Below are 20,938 nucleotides of genomic sequence, written 5' to 3'. Positions count from 1 at the left end.
AATTCACTTACATTCTAAACATTAATATTACTACAATTCTAATAAGTATTTAGATATGTAGATCTACATATACTTTTTAAGAGAAAATTTTAACACTGAAGTTATAAAAATGTCTACAGTATTCAGAGGTTAAATGAAACTACATAGAGCACTCTTAAGAGCTAGAAATAACTGCACCTTGTGCATGGCCTGAATTTTTATGGTTCCTGAAATAACACAGATGCTAAATTGAACTTATGTACCCATAATGCCAACTCACCACCTGCCTTAGCCCATCACAAAAATAGTGAAAGATCTTTAACTTTTACACTGTTTTAACATTTAAATTGGTTCCATATGTACTGTACTTTCCATCCTCACAATCAGTGGCTCTCAGCTGGTTATGGGATGCCTGTATATAGTTTTTTTTTTTTTTGAAGCGTACCTCTTAATGCAATTTTGTGCAATTCAGCTGTTACTGAATAAATCATATGACGAAAAAACATGCAAATGCATTTAGAGAAGGGCTTTGTATAGGATAATTTTGAAACATAATTCCCATTGGTCAAAGAAAGCTGGCAAAGATTCAAGATATACAATCTTGTTTTTTTATTCAGTATTCCTGGAAATTTATTCAGTATTTCTTGAGTTAATACTAAGCATCAGTCCTTTAATTGTTTTACAACTATGAAAGATGTAGCATATAATTATACCAGCTGCTTTGCTGAAATAATGACAACTGTTAGTAAGAGAAAATTAAACATCTTTAATGATTTTTGCACCATTACATATGACATGGAACTCATTCAGCTCAGTAACTGAGACATGTTCTCAAACAAAAGAAAAATTGCAGGTACACAACGATCAGGGCTGAAAGATTCTACTCTAGCACTGTCTTCTTTAACTTATAAAATATAAGTTAAACCTTTTACAAAATCTAGAATGAATACACAAAATAAAATGTAATTTCCTTTAATCTGTTTAATTCTGAAACCTGCACTCTGATGACCACTGGATTTTTAAAAAATTGTTACTATTGGTCACTTTGCAGTGATCAAAGCTCTGAAATTTTTATCTGGTCTCAGGGGCACGCTTACTGACCCATATGTTTGCCCATTCTTTTTCTCTCCTTGATTTTGTATTCACAGTCCACATAAAGGAAAATGGTCTTCAGTTTATAATGATTTGTCAAGTTGTGCCAGTTCTTATAGGAGAACAAAACTTCAAATCTTGAGAGTTCACAGCAGCTCACTATACTGTATATGAATGGACCTTGTTTACAGTTTCCCAGCAGCTTTCTTGGCATTGTTAATCAGCTTGTGCAGGTACACAAAAAAGTAAAGTAGATTGTCGTATTCTCCTTGATACTCCTCTGATAAGCACTGCATATGAAAATCCTTGAGAAAGTAATAAATGGCTTCAATTGTTGCCAAGTAAGTGTCTGGAGACCCTCGCTGATGACGCCAGAAACAGGTCTTCCTTGTCTTGAGCTCAACTTGAAGCAAGGCTGGTAAAAAGTAAATAAGTGCTTTATTTTTCTTATGGTGTACATAAACATGATAAGAACTGTGACTCCACAATTAACTGATAATCTGGTAATTTGAGATGATTGGATGGTCAGGTGGATGTATAAATAAAATTTAAATTCAAGGTAGGAATTTAGAATTTATAATGCCATGTGATGCAGTTACCTTGAAGTCTCTCATCTGTGATTATTTTATTTGTCTGATTCCACGTGCTGTCAATAAAGACTACCCTTTGGAGAGGACATACTCCTTGCTGGTTTTTTGTACATTGTTCTTCCAGTGACTTGACCTCCCTCTTCAGTCTTTTTGGGCAGGGAGCATCTGTAGAATCATCTGAACTTTTCTTGGGAATCTCAAGCAGCTGCTTTGACATTTCCTCCACTGTCACTGACTGTGAACCTGGGAAAACTAACACAACCTACAAAACAACCTTTATTTACAGCGCACTGAATGTATGCCATTTTAAAGACAGATATATGTGAATGCTGCCACATTTTTCAAAATATGAATAAATGTTAAAAAAAAAATACTAACTTCATGTCTCTCGCTCTCATACTCAGGGATACAGGGGTAGGTGTACACTGTGACATCGTCTGGGGCAATGAGCTTGGCGTGCACGGCTGTGCTCTTGCCATCCGTCTCATTTGGATGCTTAATGATGTCTATTTTAATTGGCAGCTGGAACAAAAAGTTTGTCATTTAGCCCAATGCAATTCAAACTCCACACAATACGTCTGCTGAACTCCTCTCAACATTCAAGAAGCACCTCAAAACATCTTCCAGAACCACTGCATTAACTGTTAACATGGAAATGACAATCTTATGAAATTCTACATGCAGCTACTCGTGTAATGTATGCCAGCAAAAAAGGGTGCACAGGACTGACTACATCTCTAGAATCACGCCTGCCCCTGTCTCTCTCCATCCGTCGATGAGATGCACTTGCGTTTACTCTGAGCTGCGTGCCTGCTATATAAACGTAAAGGATCATACAGCTATTAAATTATAATCTGAAAATTCCTTGCATCAAACTAGTGCGAATAGTCAGTAGAACTCCAGTCACTGAAATCTCCACATGCACCAAGTAGGGCAGCTCAACCAACATCTTCATACTCACCTTGACAGTGGGGATCTCCTGCTGACTGATGCCCACTAAAGAGAAACACGTGTAGCAGTAAAACATCCTGGATCCGGCACACTTGGGGCACTTCAACCTGCCTGCAGACTGTGCTCGCTCCAAGGGGGCATGTGAGGCTAGTTTCAAGCCCAGGAGAGGCTCAGCCTTAGGCTCATCTTTGGAAGATGAGTTACATGAGGACCTCTGAAGGCTTTCAGTGCAGACAAAGCACGGATCACCCTTTTTTGGGGCAGGTAAGTCTGCCGACATCCCAAACACTGACTAACAGCAGGTGACGTCCTAGCAGCCCAGCCCAGCCCAGCCCAGCTTATACACACACAGATAAAGAAGTACTAGTAGTAGTTAACACAGATGAGATGCTAGAAAGGCTACAACTGTTTCTGTTACTAACGTTGGCAGAGTATTACTGAAAATATATATTATATAATCATACTAATTTAGTTCTGTCTTCTAGCAGTTATAGCTTCAATCCATCATGGTCAGACCGGACATTCATGACATAAAATAAATTATGTCTATATATGTTTGACGTGTGAAACTGTATGCATCCGTCACCACGCTCCACGGCGTGTTTGCTGTGTGGGGAAAAAAAAGCCCTAAATGTAACGTGGGCTCTTCTGATCGATTATACTTCACCGAAAATATACTGCCGTTTTCACAAACTAAACGCGACAAACAACTACCAAGGAGACATCCGATTTATTTCACATAAACCAAACACCGTTTCTAAATATAATTTTGAACCGGTTGAAAACGCGGTGCGCGCTCCCGGAAATGTGTCCAGACTTCCCGTGTTAACCGGAAGTTATTTGTTCCCCGACAATTCAAAGGAACGGACGTTAAAGCGCACCGTTGTTTTCTGTTCTGAATGACCGTGTTAATTATAGTCCATTTTTTAATTGAACAAATTACACACAATACAAGAACGTTAATTCAGAGCAGTCAACCTAGCCAGGGGGAATTAAAAAAAAATACAAAACACTCCAATAACCAGAGACTGTCAAAAGACCTTAAAAATATTACAATACAGTCTTATGGCCTTCTTATATATCACCCTCCTCGATAGTGTTTATGTACTGCTTAAATTTTTTAAGAAAAACAGAAAATATAGGTTTTTTTATTAGCAAATTTTGACCTGTGTATATGATATTTAGCCAAAATGATTAATAAATTAATGACATATGCTTGTTTCTCTGTATGTCTATCAAAACGAAAGAACGCAAACAGTACATATTCATAGTACAAAGCAAAAATCCTTACACAGTTTATCAATAATAAATTTAGAGACATCTCTCCATAGCTTTTTGGTATAACAGCAGTGCCAAAAAAGGTGAGGCACTGTTTCTGGATGCAGGTTGCAAAAAGGACAACTTACATCAATCCCATCCTTGAATGAATATTCTAAGAAAATGCTTGACAGGGTAGAATTTGTGTATAATCTTGAAAGAGATTTCCCTAACCTTGTTTGTTAAGAAGTATTTGTGAGTCAACAGCCAAACTTTCTCCCATGGGACATAGGATCCATTGTAAGTCGCTTTGGAGAAAAGTGTCTGCTAAGTAAATAAATGTAAATAACCGAGAACAAAAAAAAGAATAAAGCATATTTCTATATCTTCATCACAAAAAGGCTCCTTTGTGTCATGAATACTAGTGGCCTAAATTAAACCAGTAGTTCATTTAATACTTAACAACAGCATTTTTGCTACAGATTTTAAAAAATAAACTTGCCTAAATTGTTGTCTAAGAGTACATATACATTTACATTTACATTTTTTCATTTAGCAAGTGCTTTTGTCCAAAGCAACGTACATCTCAGCAAAAGTACAATTTATGCATTAGATTGAGAAAAGGAGACATAGCTGCAGACATGACAGTCTCAAACAAACCTAGTTTGTTACCTACCACTTGCTGCGCCGAGGTTCATCGTTCGAGTAGGTGTATAAGACACAGGGTAGACAAACCCCGATACCCTCCCACAATTTTTTTTTTTTTTTTTTTAAATATTATAAGATAAACAAATGCACAAGTACAATGCCAGAGTAATTGCTGAATAAAGGTTGTATCTGGGGATGCTTATGGAGTTACGATGCGTGCGTACTGGGAGTTTCCTAATGATTAACGATTAAAGCATTTTAAATATGAAAGTATCAGTATAAACATATGTGAGGTAACACAGGAATCTTTGGAAGACAATGAATATCATGACATTTCAGGGTTTTTCAGAAGGAAAGAAGGCCGAGTGAATAGGTTAACTTGGCTGTGTGTGTCGTAAATAGTTGTGCTTGTCACTGAAAACGACTGATTGCTGTACCACGCAAGAATTAAAAAAACAAATCTATTTGTCATGAGTCATGAGCAGGCTCTTAAGCCTCCCCCATGCAGGCAACACCTTTCTCTTAACTATGAAATGTATCAGATATAACAAGGAAACATTTCAACATTCCAGTCTGTGGTAATATGCACAAACCACTGGCTGACTGTATGATGAAGACTAAGTCAAAAAAGTACTGTGAAAATGAACTAAAATGCACAGGAATTTTGGCTGGTCTGCATAAACAAGCTTGTCTGTTAGAGGATGTTTGATTATATTCCTTTATGCATTAAAGTCTGCATATTGTTGTCAGGTGATGCCAGTGGGTTGGCAGTACGGGAACATTCCTTGACTTCTCAACACAGTAGTCTGACATCATCAGTATGGTAATAATGGTCCTTCACTATAATATTCTTAACAAATAGACTTATGAATGCACTATTTGCTTGTTTGTTTATGCTGTTTCTTTTTTAACTGGGGGGGGGGGGGGCGCAGTGACGTGACGGACTTGGCCGGGTCCCACTTTCTGGTGGGTCTGGGGTTCGAGTCCTGCTTGGGGTGCCTTGTGATGGACTGGCATCCCATCCTGGGTGTGTCCTGTCCCCTCCAGCCTTGCGCCCTGTGTTACTGCGTTAGGCTCCAGTTCGTTTGTTGCAACCCCACTCGGGACAAGTGTGTGTGTGTTTTCTAACATATTCTCCTAAGACCTAGCAAAAAATGTTTCTAACATGATTTAGAAAGTTGTCAAAGCCCTAAAACTGAACATGTGGTATCATTTAAAAGGATAAAATGTTCTCTATAAGGTAGATTAGAATTCAGCACTGCAGCATGTGCTTTCTGGAAGAAATATATTATGTGTCCTCTTGAGTGGATAAAAATTAATGTATGGGTCTCAGGAGATGTGTGTTTAAGTTATTATCGAGTGAAACATGAAGAACATGTAAAATTGTCCTATAGTTTCATTGATTACAATCCATCCATCAGACCACCCATCTTCAATAGCTGCTTGTGCAATTCAGAGTTGTGGCGGTCCAGAGCTTAACCTGGGAAGTACAGGATGTATGGAAGGGTATACCCTGGGCAAAATGCCTCTGCATTGGAGGGTATTCAAACACACAACTGGACATGTATGTTTAGAAACACCCAAAGAAAACCTACGTGAACATGAGGAGACCATGCAGACTCCACACACTGCCAGATTTGGACCTACAGCACAGGAGCTACAAGGCATAAGCTCCACCATGCCATCCTTTGATTAAAGTCCACATGCACAATTAAATTGTTTTTTAAAATGCGCATGTCTTAGAGAAAGTGTGATGTTCTTTGTACTCTAAACGGTGTCTTTAAGCCACATCTGTATTTTATTTCTAAGTGTAGGAGGATGCTTTATCCTCTGTTCTTGCTGAAATAATGTCTTTAGTACTTAGTTGCTATTGACATTGACTGAGAGGTCTTTGGTAAACTACTAAGGTTCAATGGTCTTACAGAGTAAAGACATAGAGGTAATTTTGTTAACCTTTCATACCGTATATTAACATACAGTTAATACAGGTTTTTGAGATTATTACTAAAATTAGAATAAGTATGCTTTTGTATTTGGAATAATAAGTTAATCTGTCCTTTGTAATGTCTTTCTGTAATATTCTTTTCTTTGGACCATGCAAATAATACATGGAATTTTTTACTCTGTTGTTTATAGCAAAGTGTGAAAGGGGCAGAATATTAGCCTTTGATGGATAAATTGTTCCATGTGTGGTATAAACATGCCTTACCGCTTTTGTAGGTGTGCACAGGCTGCTTAACTCAAGTGGTTTTCAGCATTTTTTTATGGAACATTCCACAAGTCACACAGTCATTTCACTGATGACTTTAAGAAAGACCTCACAGACTCAGTTTCTTTCTGGGTGTCAGTCAATACTTTAGTTATTGTGACACTTTGGCTTTGGTGAACCTTCTTATATGACAAAGTGTGCCTTAAGCCAAATTTAAAAATGCATAAAATTCTGTCTGATGAAAACAGCACTGATTCAATAAATTCGCATAACCGTTAAGTTAAATTGGCATTTTTCAAAATGTTTCCACTGCTGATGCTATGCTCTTTGAGTGTGAAGTGGTTACAGTTGAATATTTTATCAGATACGCTAATAAAAGGGAGTACATTGCATTTAGTAGCATAGGGAATGTTGAAAAGGTACCTGAATAATCTTCAGTGTCGTTTCTCTGATTGAGATACTACTAGGTACTTTACTGTGTCAGTGTTTTCCACAGGTCAAAATGAATGTCAGTACACATGGAAGAACTGGAACCTGAGCTGGCTGTACTTGTCCGAGGAATGGCATGGAAGAGGAATAGGATACTGTGCCAAGTCCCTCAAAATGTGTGTGTTTCACGTAAATATGCTCTAGACTTAATGTCTGCTTTATGTATACACACACACACACACACACGTTGTCTGATACCGCTTGTTCCACAGGGGGTCACGGGGAGCCGGAGCCTAACCCGGCAACACAGGGCATAAAGCCAGAGGGGGAGGGGACACACCCAGGACGGGACGCTAGTCCATCACAGGGCACCCCAAGCGGGATTCAAACCCCAGACCCACTGGAGAGCAGGACCCGGTCCAACCCACTGCACCACCGCGCCCCCCTGCTTTATAATGTTGCATAATTTCAATTTGTTTAATGTGCTGCTGACTAACTTCTGTTCACATTAGTGATCTTAGATGAAATAATACATATTTAGACCAAATCCTAAAATATAAAATGTGCTCAAGGGTTCACACACTGACTGAGCATTACAAAACAACCTAATGCAGCCTTTGCCTTTATTTGAACCAGAGGAGTCCCCCCAGTCGGACGTTCAGAGTTGCAGGCTATTGTGGCATGTTTATTAGCTGGTTTTCTATTTTCCAAGAAACATGGAGCGGAGTGTTCAAGGACAGCAAGGAACAAAAGCTCTTAAAAGCTCAGCTTTGAGGGATATTATGAGATGCCTTTAGTGAGGTTGCTGCTGTGTGTGGTCACCACTAACATGCAATCTCTTCAGAATGATGTGACCCATCAGGATACAGTCCAGATGTGTTGCTCGGGTAATTACGTTTATGTCTGGTATTGGGAAACTGTACCCATGCAGCGGCTTGGGAAGCTTGCTTTACTTATCCATCTTTAACGTTGCCAAATGCATTTTTGTTTTTACAAAAAATGTTTGTGCTTAAAATGGCAAAACAAATCATCAGCGCACAGTTTGTGTATTGGCTGAGAGGGTAAGATTAAAGAAACCTTTTTTACTTTCAATAAATAATTATGATTTATGTCTGAATTGAAAAATCTGCGTTTCTGAAAGCTTCAACACTAAGCATCAGAAAGCCAACCAACCAATTTCAATAAGCGCTTGCCCCAATCAGGGTCGCAGTGAGCCGGAGCCTATCCCAGAGACATTGGGTGCAATGCTGAAGGGGTGGGGCACACCCTGGATGGGATGCCAGTCTATCGGAGGGCCACAACTAGATACCCAGTCACGCAGCCAGGCGAAGGTACTGGAGCAATTGCAGAGAAAGCACTTTGCTCAAAGGCACTACAGCACGAGTCGGGGATCGAACCGGTAGCCTTCAGAGTCAAAGGTAGCCGCTCCAACCACAACACCACTAGCCACCCATTACATCAGAAAGCAATTATTTAAAAAAAAAATCATAAAGTGTACAGTGACTTATTAAAGTAACAGGAAGTGTAATTGAAAAAAAGTCTCACTGGAATTTGTAACACATTTTCTGTAATGACTGTCAAAATGTTTTATAATGTCATACACCAATAGTCATGTTTTCAGCCAGTTGTAACATATTTCAAAACAGAGTTTCCCGTGCTCTCGATGACTCGTTTGCAAAGGGGGGGGACATGGCGTCACAGAAATTTTTTTCCCTTTTTTGGTTTACGATGTTAAAGATCGTTTCCTGTCACATATGTTAGAATAGACAACGGTAATGCTAGTGACCAATGGTTCATGTAGCCCTTTTTGAACTTGGAGTCTTAAACTTAGATAGGGAGTCTCAACCAATGGAGAAAACCATTCCTCACTGTGAACAATTCATAAGTATTTTTAATGCTGTCGCTACCTCGCTATTCTTTAAAATTTATAAAAACACCACATTAGGTTTTTTTTTTAACAAACCGTTTGGGACAATTAAGGCCATTATCTAGTAGACCAGTTAGTGATAGACTAGAATACATCTGCACAAATTTAATCATGTGACTTTAACTTGAGAAAATATGGCATGAGTGACCGCTGACCATTTATTTCTGCCTTCTAAGTGGCAGTTAAATTTTCTCTTGGCTGTGGAAATGTAAGAGGCATGTTATTATGGCATGCAGTAGTCATTTGAGGTTCATATGTGTCCTCTCTCCAGAATCTAGACTCTTTTCATTCTTTCTCAGTTTAAATAAACTGTTTCTACTAAAGATTTTGACCATATTATTTTCCTGACTTTCAGCTTAAGAACATCACATTTGTAGTAGTACCTAGGTTATATACATACATGCATACACACACTGTCTGAACCGCTTGTCCCATATGGGGTTGCGGGGAGCTGGAGCCTAACCCAGCAACACAGGGTGCAAGGCTGGAGGGGATACACCTAGGGCAGGACGCCAGTCCGTCGCAAGGCGCCCCAAGTGGGACTTGAACCCCAGGCCCACCAGAGAGCAGGACCCGGTCCAACCCACTGTGCCACCGCACCCCCCCTACCTCGGTTACTCATCACTGCTATTCTGGAGCAGTTGTTCAACATCTTGAAAGTTGTCAACTTTGTCAGCTTTGCAATAATTTGAGTGCCTCACCTTAAAGGTGCCCTTAGGTGGCCTGTTCTGCAAACAGTAGTGAAGACATTATTTTCCAGGCCATTATCAAGAGATCTTCAATTAATATTTATGGAAACTGTGCTTCAAATGTCATTCACAGATCAGTGTATCAATGCCGTATTGATGCTTTAGACTAATAAATGACCTTCAGTGATGTCATTTTATCTTTTTTTTTTTCCTCCAACCCAAGTTTCTCTGTGTGTTGCATTGATATGTCTCTGGTTGCTCCTCATAGTTCAAAGGTAAAATTAATCAGTTGTAATTATCAGTTTTATTTACAAGACTCTTCTAAGTAAGCTATTCATAGTACTGAAACACTTGACTCATGCATTTTGTTGGGAAATCCAAAATCTGAACCATATAAGTGCTCCAAGGTCCTTCTGCCAGGTATTGCAGGTATGCACTTTGGCAGGAACATAAGCAGATCATGACAGAAACAGACAATCACACTTTCAGGTAGTATATACAAAGACGATGTTTATATTTTTCGTTTTCAAATATGTAATAACTTTGCAAGTTACTGCGAGTCTTATCAAAAGAAATTTAGCGTTATATCTGTTTACTGGAAGACTCTTTCTTCTCAAGCCATCCAGCATACCAGACGTATTTGGGGATAACCTTTGAATCCATTGCTGACACATCTCCAGAGTGAAAAATATTCGCTGTTGGCTCGCCAGCATCACTTTCCACAGCAACCTGATGTTCCTCAGACAGTTCCCATGGTAACGGTAACCTGGCCTAGGCCCGTCTTAGCTTCTGCAGTTTGAGTGAAGGCACCCTGCTGCCAGTTTCAGTTTGTGGTGTAATATAAACCAGATGTTGATTATGGTTACCTGTTGCTACATTGCATGGCTTTGTTTATTTGTAATTTTCGGTAGATTGTCTGTCAAATGATGTTACTGCTTAAGAGTTCACTTTAAAGGACCGGGACTCAAAATGTAAAGTTTTGAGTGCAACGAACCAGTTAAACGTAAGCAGCTTTGTCTTTAGATGATATGATGAAAAATAATAAGATACATTGCAGTTATAATGACACTAATCTCAGTGTGGCACTTTAATGGCACAGCTATGTGTTCAGCAGAGCGTGCCAGCTTCTGTTCTAGCTCGTGGCGGCTGCCTCTCATATGACAGTAGAGAAGCTAAGCCGGCAGCCTTGAGCTGAAAGTAATGTTTATATTGCGAACATGTTACAGATTATCTGCTCGGGCTAGCATTGCGTGACTTGGCAAAAGCCCGCACCTTGTTCAGACATTGTTTGGGTCAAACTGATTCAGACGTTGGCGTTCGCAATTTTAGCCTCTTTATCTGTCAGTTTTTTCTGATCCAGATGTGAACCTAAGAGAAGGTAAAATTCTCATGTGCTCTGTTCCTCTGTGCGTGTGGTTTTCAAGCTGGTATTTCTGGAGCTGTGTTCTCCAACGTGACTTATCAAATTTCACGCAATGGAATATATGTTTTTACGTAGCACGGGGAAAAACTGAATTATTATGCTTTCAGCTTTCTTAGGTTCTTTATAAATATCCTGCAGCTAATGCAAACTGAAATCACTGAGAGAAATCCCAAGATCTCCAAGTCTCTAAATTTAAAAGGTAAATTCTGTTTCACAATTTTAACGTAATGCAAGTTAATTAAATATGTAGTTTATTAAAATGAGTCTGAAATAGAGTTAATTACAATGTTTTAAAACAACTTGAAATGTACCGTTGGGCCCTCAGCAGTGCAGAATCAGTGAAAATACACAAAATAGATCAAAGCAAAAAGTGCATATGGAACTTTTATGTATATTATTGTATAATATTATACATAGAACTAGTGTGTAAAATCAATAACGTACACTGGTAAAGTTAATACAATTTTAGAAAACAGCTCAACAAGATGTATACATATTTTTTTAATTAGGATTGTTTAATTGAAATGTATAAGTTTGCCGAACCAAACTTCTCGTTCACTGTACGGCATCAGCAAAGCACATTAAACTTTTGATGTGTTTACAAATATGATTTTGTATATGTGACAAATACATTTGTAGGTTATAATCTGGTTATCCTCGGTGAACTAATTTTCTTTCCGTCACTTTAAAAGTTTATAGTGAAAGTGCCTATTTGTAAACAACAGCAGAAAAATAGTGTAACACATTATGAAAATAATCAAGCATGTTCAAACACACAGCTCATCTGGAATTTTATATAAATAACAAATAACATAAATAACATACATCAGTAATGTATAACAGAAGATTTACCACTGAATGAGGGAAATTTTATTATACAGAGTGAGCATATAATGACTTAAAATTCAAGTTGTGAGAAGTTTTGTGCAGTGTTTTATCAGACTTAAGTGACTATGAAGTAGATATTCCTATTTCTTAATGCAGTAACATAATTGCGACTGCCAGTTATTGTTGTGTAAGCCACAGCTGGAAATGAAAATAAAATGTTTTAAAAAACACTGTTCTGAAAGAACCAAAGGTGAATTATGTATGTGCTTGTTGATTAATACATATTAGTTAAGCAGAACTTTTTTCTGATATTGATAGCCATGGTATTATTAACAGCGTTTATTATGCAGTTTAGTAACAATGATATTTTTCAGCAGCTTCAGAGTTTTGCTTAGTTAACCGTAACCACAGCCATGTTAATATATTTAGCAGCCATGAAAAAGGCATCATCGAGTTATTATAAAAAAATTAACAAAGCAGATCATATAAATAGTGACAACTAATTTACTCCTATACTTGTGAATATTTTTCTTTTCTTTGTTTAATGTAAAATGTAGAGTCACAAAATGCACATTCCATGAAAAAGCAAGTCCAGCTTGTTTACTTTCAGTAGTTATTCCCACCTCTTATGAATATACTCTCTCATAAATTAATGATTGTCTAAATAAGTTCACTGCTTGATTGACACATGTCAAGATAATGGACTTTATATCAAATGGATCAAGAGCTCTTTTCCTTTATATTTGCTCATCTTAAAAGAAGTATAAAGTATTTCTTGTTTCATACTAACCAAAATAGAAAATTTGGGAATGTTAATAATAACATATACTGTAATTATATGACTGTCACTGCAGGATCTTTAATATTTTCAGCATTTTACATTTCAGTAAAATTCAGTTATACAGGAAAACATTCAGATTTTTAGAATTAGCTGTTGCATGTTGTAATAATGGTTTCATAAGCTCAACAGACAAATGAGTACATTTTAAATCTGAACAAGTGTAGTTTAACTCTGCTACACTTTGTGATTTGCTCTTTGTATAGTAGTTGGTGCGTCTTATTTATTCCGCTGTTTCTTTAGCCTAGGATACATTTGCAAATGACTGGTTTCATTTTCCCCTGGTAGTTACCGCATTGCTGAAATCATTACATGATAAGTCATTACGTAATTACAAAACACAGCAAATTAGCTGTTTATGCATGTGATGCCAATAATGAAAAGAGGAATATGAGTCAATCCTCGTCACCACACATTTGATCATTTGTAAACAGTACAGAAAGTGTAATATGATTGTCATTTTGGGTGTTGACACCTTTTAGGCAAGTAAATGGGAAGTAAAAAAGTATTTTTGCATTTTAAACCTTAACATTAAAGTTTTTTTTAACTAAATTCATGTCAATTTTAAGTTCATTCTTGATTATCATGATTACCAAATTTGTGAAAATAGCTTTGGTGATGAATTGATACATTTTTGACATTTGCAGCTTGTATTTAATATTTTGGGATTAATGCATTCATTCATAATGCATTAATTATCCAACTGGATTATGCATCAGCAATGACATTCAGACTAACTAGAACAACCATGTACCGTGTTCGGAGTTCAGCACTCCCTTCACCAGCACCAACAGTGTAACATCAGTCTGTTCTCTTCTCCTCTTCCCTGCAATACATGGGTAGGAAATGAGATGAGATATTCTCCTTCTTGGTCTTCCTGCCCCTCAGTGGCCGTCCATTCTGGTTTAAAGCAATGAACATTTCTGTTCCATTTTGTTTAGTCCACTTTGCTGAAGAATACGCATTGAAGAAGTTTTCTAGAAACTCCTCCTTAAAGTTGCAGTTTTCATTGTAAGTTTTCTGTGAAATTAGATGAGGAACAAGTTAGACATTACATTGGCTTTAATTCGATGTTTGTAAAATGACATGATTAAATGTAAAAGAAAAACTATCAATTGTTGCTTTTACCTTGCCTTGAAGCACACCAGACTTGTTCATTGATATGTAGTATTGGCTTTTCACACCTTTGATAGCCAACACACCACCCTCGGAGACGGTCCGTATTTCCAAGATACCTGCCATGAAACAGAAAATACACATTTGTCCTTTGACCCTGGCAGTCATCCTTATTGTAGGAGCAGGCTGGTGTCTTTGCAGTTAGTCATTTGGTGGTTTTATTTCATAGTTCTCAAATAGGTTGGGTTGCTATCCAGGAAACCGCAACCCATGCAATTGCACATATGGCCAACATATTAAACACTGCTCCCTAAGGGTAAAAATTGTCCTTTCCCATTAATCCTGCATGCTACATTTCAGGTGAGTGATTGAGCTCCTTTTATGGGCACAGCAAAATATGTTATTCAGCCTTTCAGTTACTTTGTTATATGTATTTTATTATACATCACTTTAGTTAAAGGTATTATATATTGGATGTGTGAGTATAACATGGATTTTTGAAATGCAAATATGAAAAATGCTTGCAATTTTAGATAAAATATATTAACTATAATATTGTTGCCATAATTATATTTATAGATAATCTACTGCGATTACTGTTTCACAAATTCCCTTCATTTAAATCTGACTACATTATCTTAGATAGTACTGAGTTAGTGATGAGCGACTAGCAGCATGTTCTTGCAGCCCTTAGGGAATGACTGAGACAACCCGGCCCAGAAGCAGGTAAACTAGATCAGCCACTCAGCTTTTGTAGTGATCAGCCTGAACAATATTTGATTACAAGTATTATGCACAAAGTATTCTAGTCATGCTTTCTAATTTCCTGAATTATTAACATGTGGTCTTTTTACAATTCCTGGATAATTGAAACCAGGCTACACTGAGTTGTGAATTGGAATACATCAGAAGAATTCTAGGGTTCTCCTTAATAGCATGAAAAATGCATATGTATTCATGCAACTGCATGTTTTGAATACTTTTTCCACTTTTCTGCAGGATCTTCATATAAGTACTGGGTTATTTTAGCAAAATAAACTATCTGCAGTTATGACATTATTTTTTTAACTGACGCACAGTGATAAAATCTGAGCAACATGCTGAATTATGTGCACACACGTTGAAAAATCTTTCTTTTACCCAAAGAATTTAAAGTGTGAAATAGAGATATACTGTAGATATTTTCAGTACTTGAAAAAACCAAGCTGAAGGCCTTTGCTTCTGGCTTTAACTACTTAATGATGCATATTTACTTTATAGGGAGCAAAGCTGTACATGTCTGAGGCAGACAGGCTGTGTTTCACGATGGAAGCCCATGGTCTCATGAAAATGTCTAGCGTTTCACTCTAAATCATAATGATGTCTTTGTTCATATACTATATAATTGGTTCTACTTCACTTGGAGGGTTCTTTGGTTTATAGATATTTCTTCGAACTCAGATGCAACTAATAAGGTGGCTCAGTGTCTAGTGGATTCTGAGAAATGTAATAAGTAGGTCTGAGGTGTAGATAACTAGTTCAAATGCCAGTTCAGTTTCTCCACATTTTTGCTTTAAAGCCCACACCTTGTTGTCTTAGTAGATGGGATTTATTCTGTATAATAAACTACAAAAATAATGGGTTTTGGGAAGTACTTTTTTCCTCCTTTAGTGTCACATAACCATATGTGTCATTGTGCCTTGTTTAATTTAATAACTTTGAATGGGAAGTTGTTGCATGGATGACACTGCTCTTGCGTTTGATCATAATCCTTCCACTGCACTGTATTCCCAGTGAAGATTAAGCTATAATTTTATCAAGGTTAAGATTTTCAGGTCAGTAGCAACAATGATGAATATCTGTGGGGAGCAGCAGGGGCGCCTCTCAGGGGTTGCTAAATTTGTGCAGTATTATTGTTTCATGTTTTAGCAAGTGCAACTGTTTAGCTCATATTAGAATAGACTAATGCACTCATATGGGTAACAAATGTTACCTCTGCTGTTCAGGACACTTTAGCAAGGCTTTCCCCAGGTTGAACAAATTTTCCTCCTCATTCGACTCTAGTGTCTGGCCAAGCAGTCCAATTTGGGGCCAATTCTCCTGTCTTGTCTGCACGGAGATGACATCCACCTTAATTCAGTTAGTTTCTTCTTAAGCTTGTAGCACAGAATACGAGGCAAAGCGCCTTGCACACACCTGTGAATATGTCTTTCTGTCACATAACTGCTGCTTTGATGGACCTGTCTGTATCTGAAGCTCTCTGTTCTTGAATGCACTTTTGATTCTTGGAAGAAAAAGTCTGTTCAGTTAATGAATGCAATGTAACTATCATTTTAGGAATCTCTGACTATTAGGGGATTTAACATAGTGTGTTTAGAAAGTTCACTCAGGTGTCCATGTGACTTGAGTCAGTTTAACTTAATTAGCAGAACAGAATTTCATGCTGGAAATCAATGCATCCAATATGAACAATGCATGCAGGCCATATAGAAGTTACTGATGAAAAATCAAAACACTTGTTTTTGCAGCTGGTGTCCCTCTACCTTTGATTACAGATGGGTACAAGGGCACACTTACAATACGGCTCTGTTCTCACAGTAGAAAAGGTGAATAATTGATCCATGTTAAGAGTATACCTTGTAATTTTCAAACTGTTACAAGTGCTGTATCTCAGAAGCAGGCAAACAAGTTTTCTAATGTGTTTCCATCAGTCTCGGTATGAGGTTTCTGGAATGGGTGTGTCATCGGTGCTTACTCCTGTGCAGTGCAAGTTTCACATACATATCCATGGAACACCAGGCTCAGTAAGTGTCTTACGAGCTGGTAAAATATTTTGAGAAATGCACATTTGTGTGGTCCCTCTTTAAAGTATTCATTAGCTAATTTTAACCCACCCTCTTATCACACAAACAAAATCAATGTGCAATATTTCAAACTTTTTACGACTTACTGCAGGTAACGTCAGGTCCATTGTCCTGTGAAACTGCCATAATTCACTTTGACATATTTTCATGTGGTAAACAGTTTAATTGAACACATGGAAGACAGAAAATATTTCAGTCACAGCGCATGTCATATTTCAAAAACACACACTGCTTATGTAAACATTAAGTGGGAAGTGAATTATTCAGTTAATAATAAGCAGCATTTGTAAACTACAACAGACATTTTAATTGGATTTGAAATTATTTTCAATGGATAAAACATATGGGAGGGCGCGGTGGTGCGGTGGTGCAGTGGTGCAGTGGGTTGCACTGGGTCCTGCTCTCCAGTGGGTCTGTGGTTCGAGTCCCGCTTGGGGTGCCTTGCGGCGGACTGGTGTCCCGTCCTGGGTGTGTCCCCTCCCCCTCCGGCCTTACGCCCTGAGTTGCCGGGTTGGCTCCGGTTCCCCGCGACCCCGTATGGGACAAGCGGTTCAGAAAATGTGTGTGTGTGTGGATAAAACATTACAGATAAATTTGGTTGTTGTTTTGCTGCAAAATTTTATTTCAGGGCTATCCAACTAGCGAGGGAAGTACTTAGCAAGGAAACGTATTTGTAGACTGAAAACTGCTTTTTACGTGCAGGTGAAAGTACAGATTTACAGTGAACTTAAAGTTTCAAATAGTACAGTTAGATCAAAATAGCTCATTTACACAAAGCGCTGGAGTAATAAGAGGCTTAAAGAGCACTTAAGTTCCTTGTATTTCTCTGTGATCTTCAAGACACTGTTATCCCGAGTGCACACACACACCATCTGAACCACTTCTCCTATATAGGGTCACAGGGAGCAGGAGCCTAACCTGGCAACACAGGGCATAAGGCTGGAGGAGGAGGGGACACACCCAGGACAGGACGCCACTCTGTCGCAAGGCGACCCAAGCGGGACTTGAACCCCAGACTCACCGGAGAGCAGGACCTGGTCCAACCCACTGTGCCACTGTACTACTGCACCCCCTTTCCCGAGTGACATCCAATAAATATATATTAATATATTTACGGTCATGGGGTGCGGTGGCGCAGTGGGTTGGACCACGGTCCTGCTCTCCGGTAGGTCTGGGGTTCGAGTCCCGCTTGGGGTGCCTTGCGATGGACTGGCGTCCCGTCCTGGGTGTGTCCCCTCCCCCTCCGGCCTTACGCCCTGTGTTGCCGGGTAGGCTCCGGCTCCCCGTGACCCCGTATGGGACAAGCGGTTCTGAAAATGTGTGTGTGTGTGTGTATTTACGGCCATTGCTACAAATACGTTCTTAAAATACATAGAATTGTGGCAAAATAGAGCAGATGTTCTCCTAATCCCTCAGCATAAGTGCTTAATATACTCTGTGTAATCTATCAACTCTTTTAATGAGGGAGCAACAGTAATATTTAAAGACTCTTGGTCCAGTTAAATGTAACTAATGGCAGCTGGAATATAGGCCATGAAAGTTCATTATCGTCATTATTTGTTTTCAGATACTCTTTTTGCATGCATTTGGGTACTCAAAGGTTAACTTGAAGCAAGTCCTTTCAGCAAAGCCAAGACTAATGAAGTGTTTTGGAAAGAACAGGTGCTCTGCTTCCTAGGTGTTCAAGAAACTTTCCAGCCAGCTGCTACAGGATTAATAAGGCTCATGTTAGCACATTTTCTACTCTTAAAAGCATTGATAGCAAGGCTGATATTTTATGCACTGCAAACACATGATTCAGCACTGGAGCATGATTAGATGTAAATATGACATGTGTGTGTAAGACACTTGGCAGTAGTAACGTATAATAGGCTTGTTTACTTTGTTAGGGTCTTTGTTTACAGTGCAAAACCACGCGGTGCCAAACCAGACACCTGTTTTCTTTTAATGCTGTCATTTTTCTTGCCTGTGCTTTCTGAACAGAAATACATGACCTATTACCAATGTGATTACATTCTTAGGAGCATTTCACCAAAACAACATACTGGCAGAGATGGTCATAACTAAGAAAAATATCTTGTGTTACATCTTACTGGGAAATTGAATGGCATCAGCAGTCAAGCACTAGTAAACAAACCGAATGAAGTCGGAACGCTTTCAGACTGATGTAATGTAAATTCACCCGTTAGAATCTGCACACAGTAATCAGTAGGAGCAGGAGCTAGAGAAAAAACAGGATTTTAGCCTCACGTGAGCCGTAGAGAAATGAAGAAAAAGATCGAAATAACCACAGCACGCAAAGCAGATACACTGGACATGTTCTTGCAATACTTCACGATAAGACTGTGTACACTAGGTACTTACTGTAGCAGTTGGTCGGATCTTGCGTCCCGTTGATGTTGCCATGGTCGTCAATGGTGAGGAACCACTGTGTTCTGCTGAAAAGCTGTCGGATTCGTACATCCCCTCCCTCCATGTAGTCGTAGTTTCTTGTGTGCCTTTCATGTTTGGAACACTTCATAATTGCCGCCAGTTGTTCTGGCGTCCTGTCACTGCAAGTTAGACACATGCTGCCAAGCAAAAAGATGATGTGCAAGTAGAGTCTGGAGAGCAAAGTTGGCAGGTTCCATTTCAACATCCATTTGCGCATTATAATAGAATGCTGTGGGTATTTATGAACACCATACTGAAGTGCACAGAGCAAAGCTTTTGCCAGAAGGTCTTTGACCCGGTCCCTTCCTCGAACGTCTTCAGTCTGCCGAACTTGTTCTCGCCGTCTTCGCTTTTAGGGGGCTTGAAGAAGTAGATTCTCTGTAATCCTCTTCTTGCCCACACTACTTGTACATGGCAAAAAAAGACGGCTATGTGCTGAAGGATATGTTCTTGCTGCTAAGGCTGACAGCCTTGTGAGCGGAGGCTCTGTCGGAGATAATAAAGAGGAAAGCAGTTTTGGTTGATTTGTTTAAATCTCCAGCAAAGTACAACAATTTCCGCTACAAGTGCTATGTCAGTGACAGGTACCACACCGAAAACAGCCCAATAACTTCTGATGCATTTTTTACCATTTAAACTACTCCAGCTGTAGTAAAACCTGTCATTTTGCTGTCCAGACAAATATGAAAAGGGAAACATTGGATTTAGTGCTATGCAGGAATTATACGCTGTGTCCCCTTCCTCATTCGCTCACCTCATACTTGTAGTGAGCCCTTTATAAACACTGACCCTTTTGTGGCAAACCAGTTCCCTCAGAACTGCCCACATTTCTCTTACTCAGCCGCCTGGATGGTCGGGGGACCTCCTCTTTTCAGCCAAGCACATGTAGAACTTGCTGTGCTTCAATAACAGGTTCCACTCACTCACAAATGCGCTGGTAGAACGTTTCAAATAAGCTGTGGAATGTGACAGCACCGTAGGATACGCTGCAAAATCAGAAGACTGTCTCATAGTCCGTTTCGGTTTTTCCGAGCAGAGCTGAGAGAACTTACATTTGATGGAGGACGCCAGCCACAGATACCAATATGTGTTCCCCTCAGATGTTGTGCTTTACCAAAGCACCGTGAGCAGGGGAGCTTCTCGCCTACTGAGGGTACTGGTTGCGCTGCTGTTCCTGGGGATCGAAGAGCAGCTCACCGATGGTGTCTGCTCTGCATCTTCGCCCTGTCGTTATTGAGGGTGTGTAGATAAATGCTGTGCGCTGACCTCACTTGAGAGCAATTAGCCGTTAGCCAGTCAGCTGTCACTTGGGTGCCGGCTGGAGAAAAAAAAGTTTTCCCCATGTCAGCTTGCCAGGGGTCATCAAAGGGAGCCTGAAGAGCACTTGTTATTTCTGCAGGTGTGCTCAGTATGTCATTCACTCAGGTAAGTACACTTTCATAAAATGATGTTCACTGTTGTCATCTCATATAATCTCTTCTTCCTCTGATCTACAATCCAAGGTATAAGTGTGTACATATATAGCTGTTTAAAGTAAAATAGACATCCCTCGACTTACATAAACAGACTGTTCTTCAACACTTTACGTAAGTCAGAGGTTACGTATGTCAGATTCCCCTTCCTCCCCTACCATTCTCAACGTAGTATAGTCTACCCTACCTAGTGCAGGCATTTGTTGCAAACATG

General features: G+C 39.0%; 2 protein-coding genes across 2 annotated transcripts; both read right to left on the bottom strand.

The window, feature by feature from the left end:
- Positions 1-2: 2 nt before the first annotated feature.
- On the bottom strand, positions 3-2,938 carry dtwd1 (DTW domain containing 1). Its single transcript, XM_018763665.2, has 4 exons — positions 2,623-2,938; positions 2,040-2,183; positions 1,671-1,923; positions 3-1,486 (listed from the first exon to the last, which is right to left on the bottom strand). The coding sequence occupies exons 1-4, from the start codon at positions 2,890-2,892 to the stop codon at positions 1,257-1,259; spliced, it is 897 nt and encodes a 298-aa protein (XP_018619181.1). The 5' UTR covers positions 2,893-2,938; the 3' UTR covers positions 3-1,256.
- A 10,723-nt stretch (positions 2,939-13,661) lies between these two features.
- LOC108940861 (fibroblast growth factor 7) lies at positions 13,662-19,469 on the bottom strand. The gene is made up of 3 exons (XM_018763267.1): positions 19,184-19,469; positions 13,989-14,095; positions 13,662-13,880 (listed from the first exon to the last, which is right to left on the bottom strand). Exons 1-3 carry the CDS (start codon positions 19,467-19,469, stop codon positions 13,662-13,664), a joined length of 612 nt encoding a protein of 203 aa, XP_018618783.1.
- Between the last annotated feature and the right edge of the window lie 1,469 nt (positions 19,470-20,938).

The sequence above is a fragment of the Scleropages formosus genome, chromosome 11 (assembly GCF_900964775.1).
Source record: "Scleropages formosus chromosome 11, fSclFor1.1, whole genome shotgun sequence".
In the NCBI taxonomy this organism is placed as follows: Eukaryota; Metazoa; Chordata; class Actinopteri; order Osteoglossiformes; family Osteoglossidae; genus Scleropages; species Scleropages formosus.
Note: the sequence above shows the minus strand (reverse complement) of the source record. Positions and strands in the feature narration are given on the sequence as shown.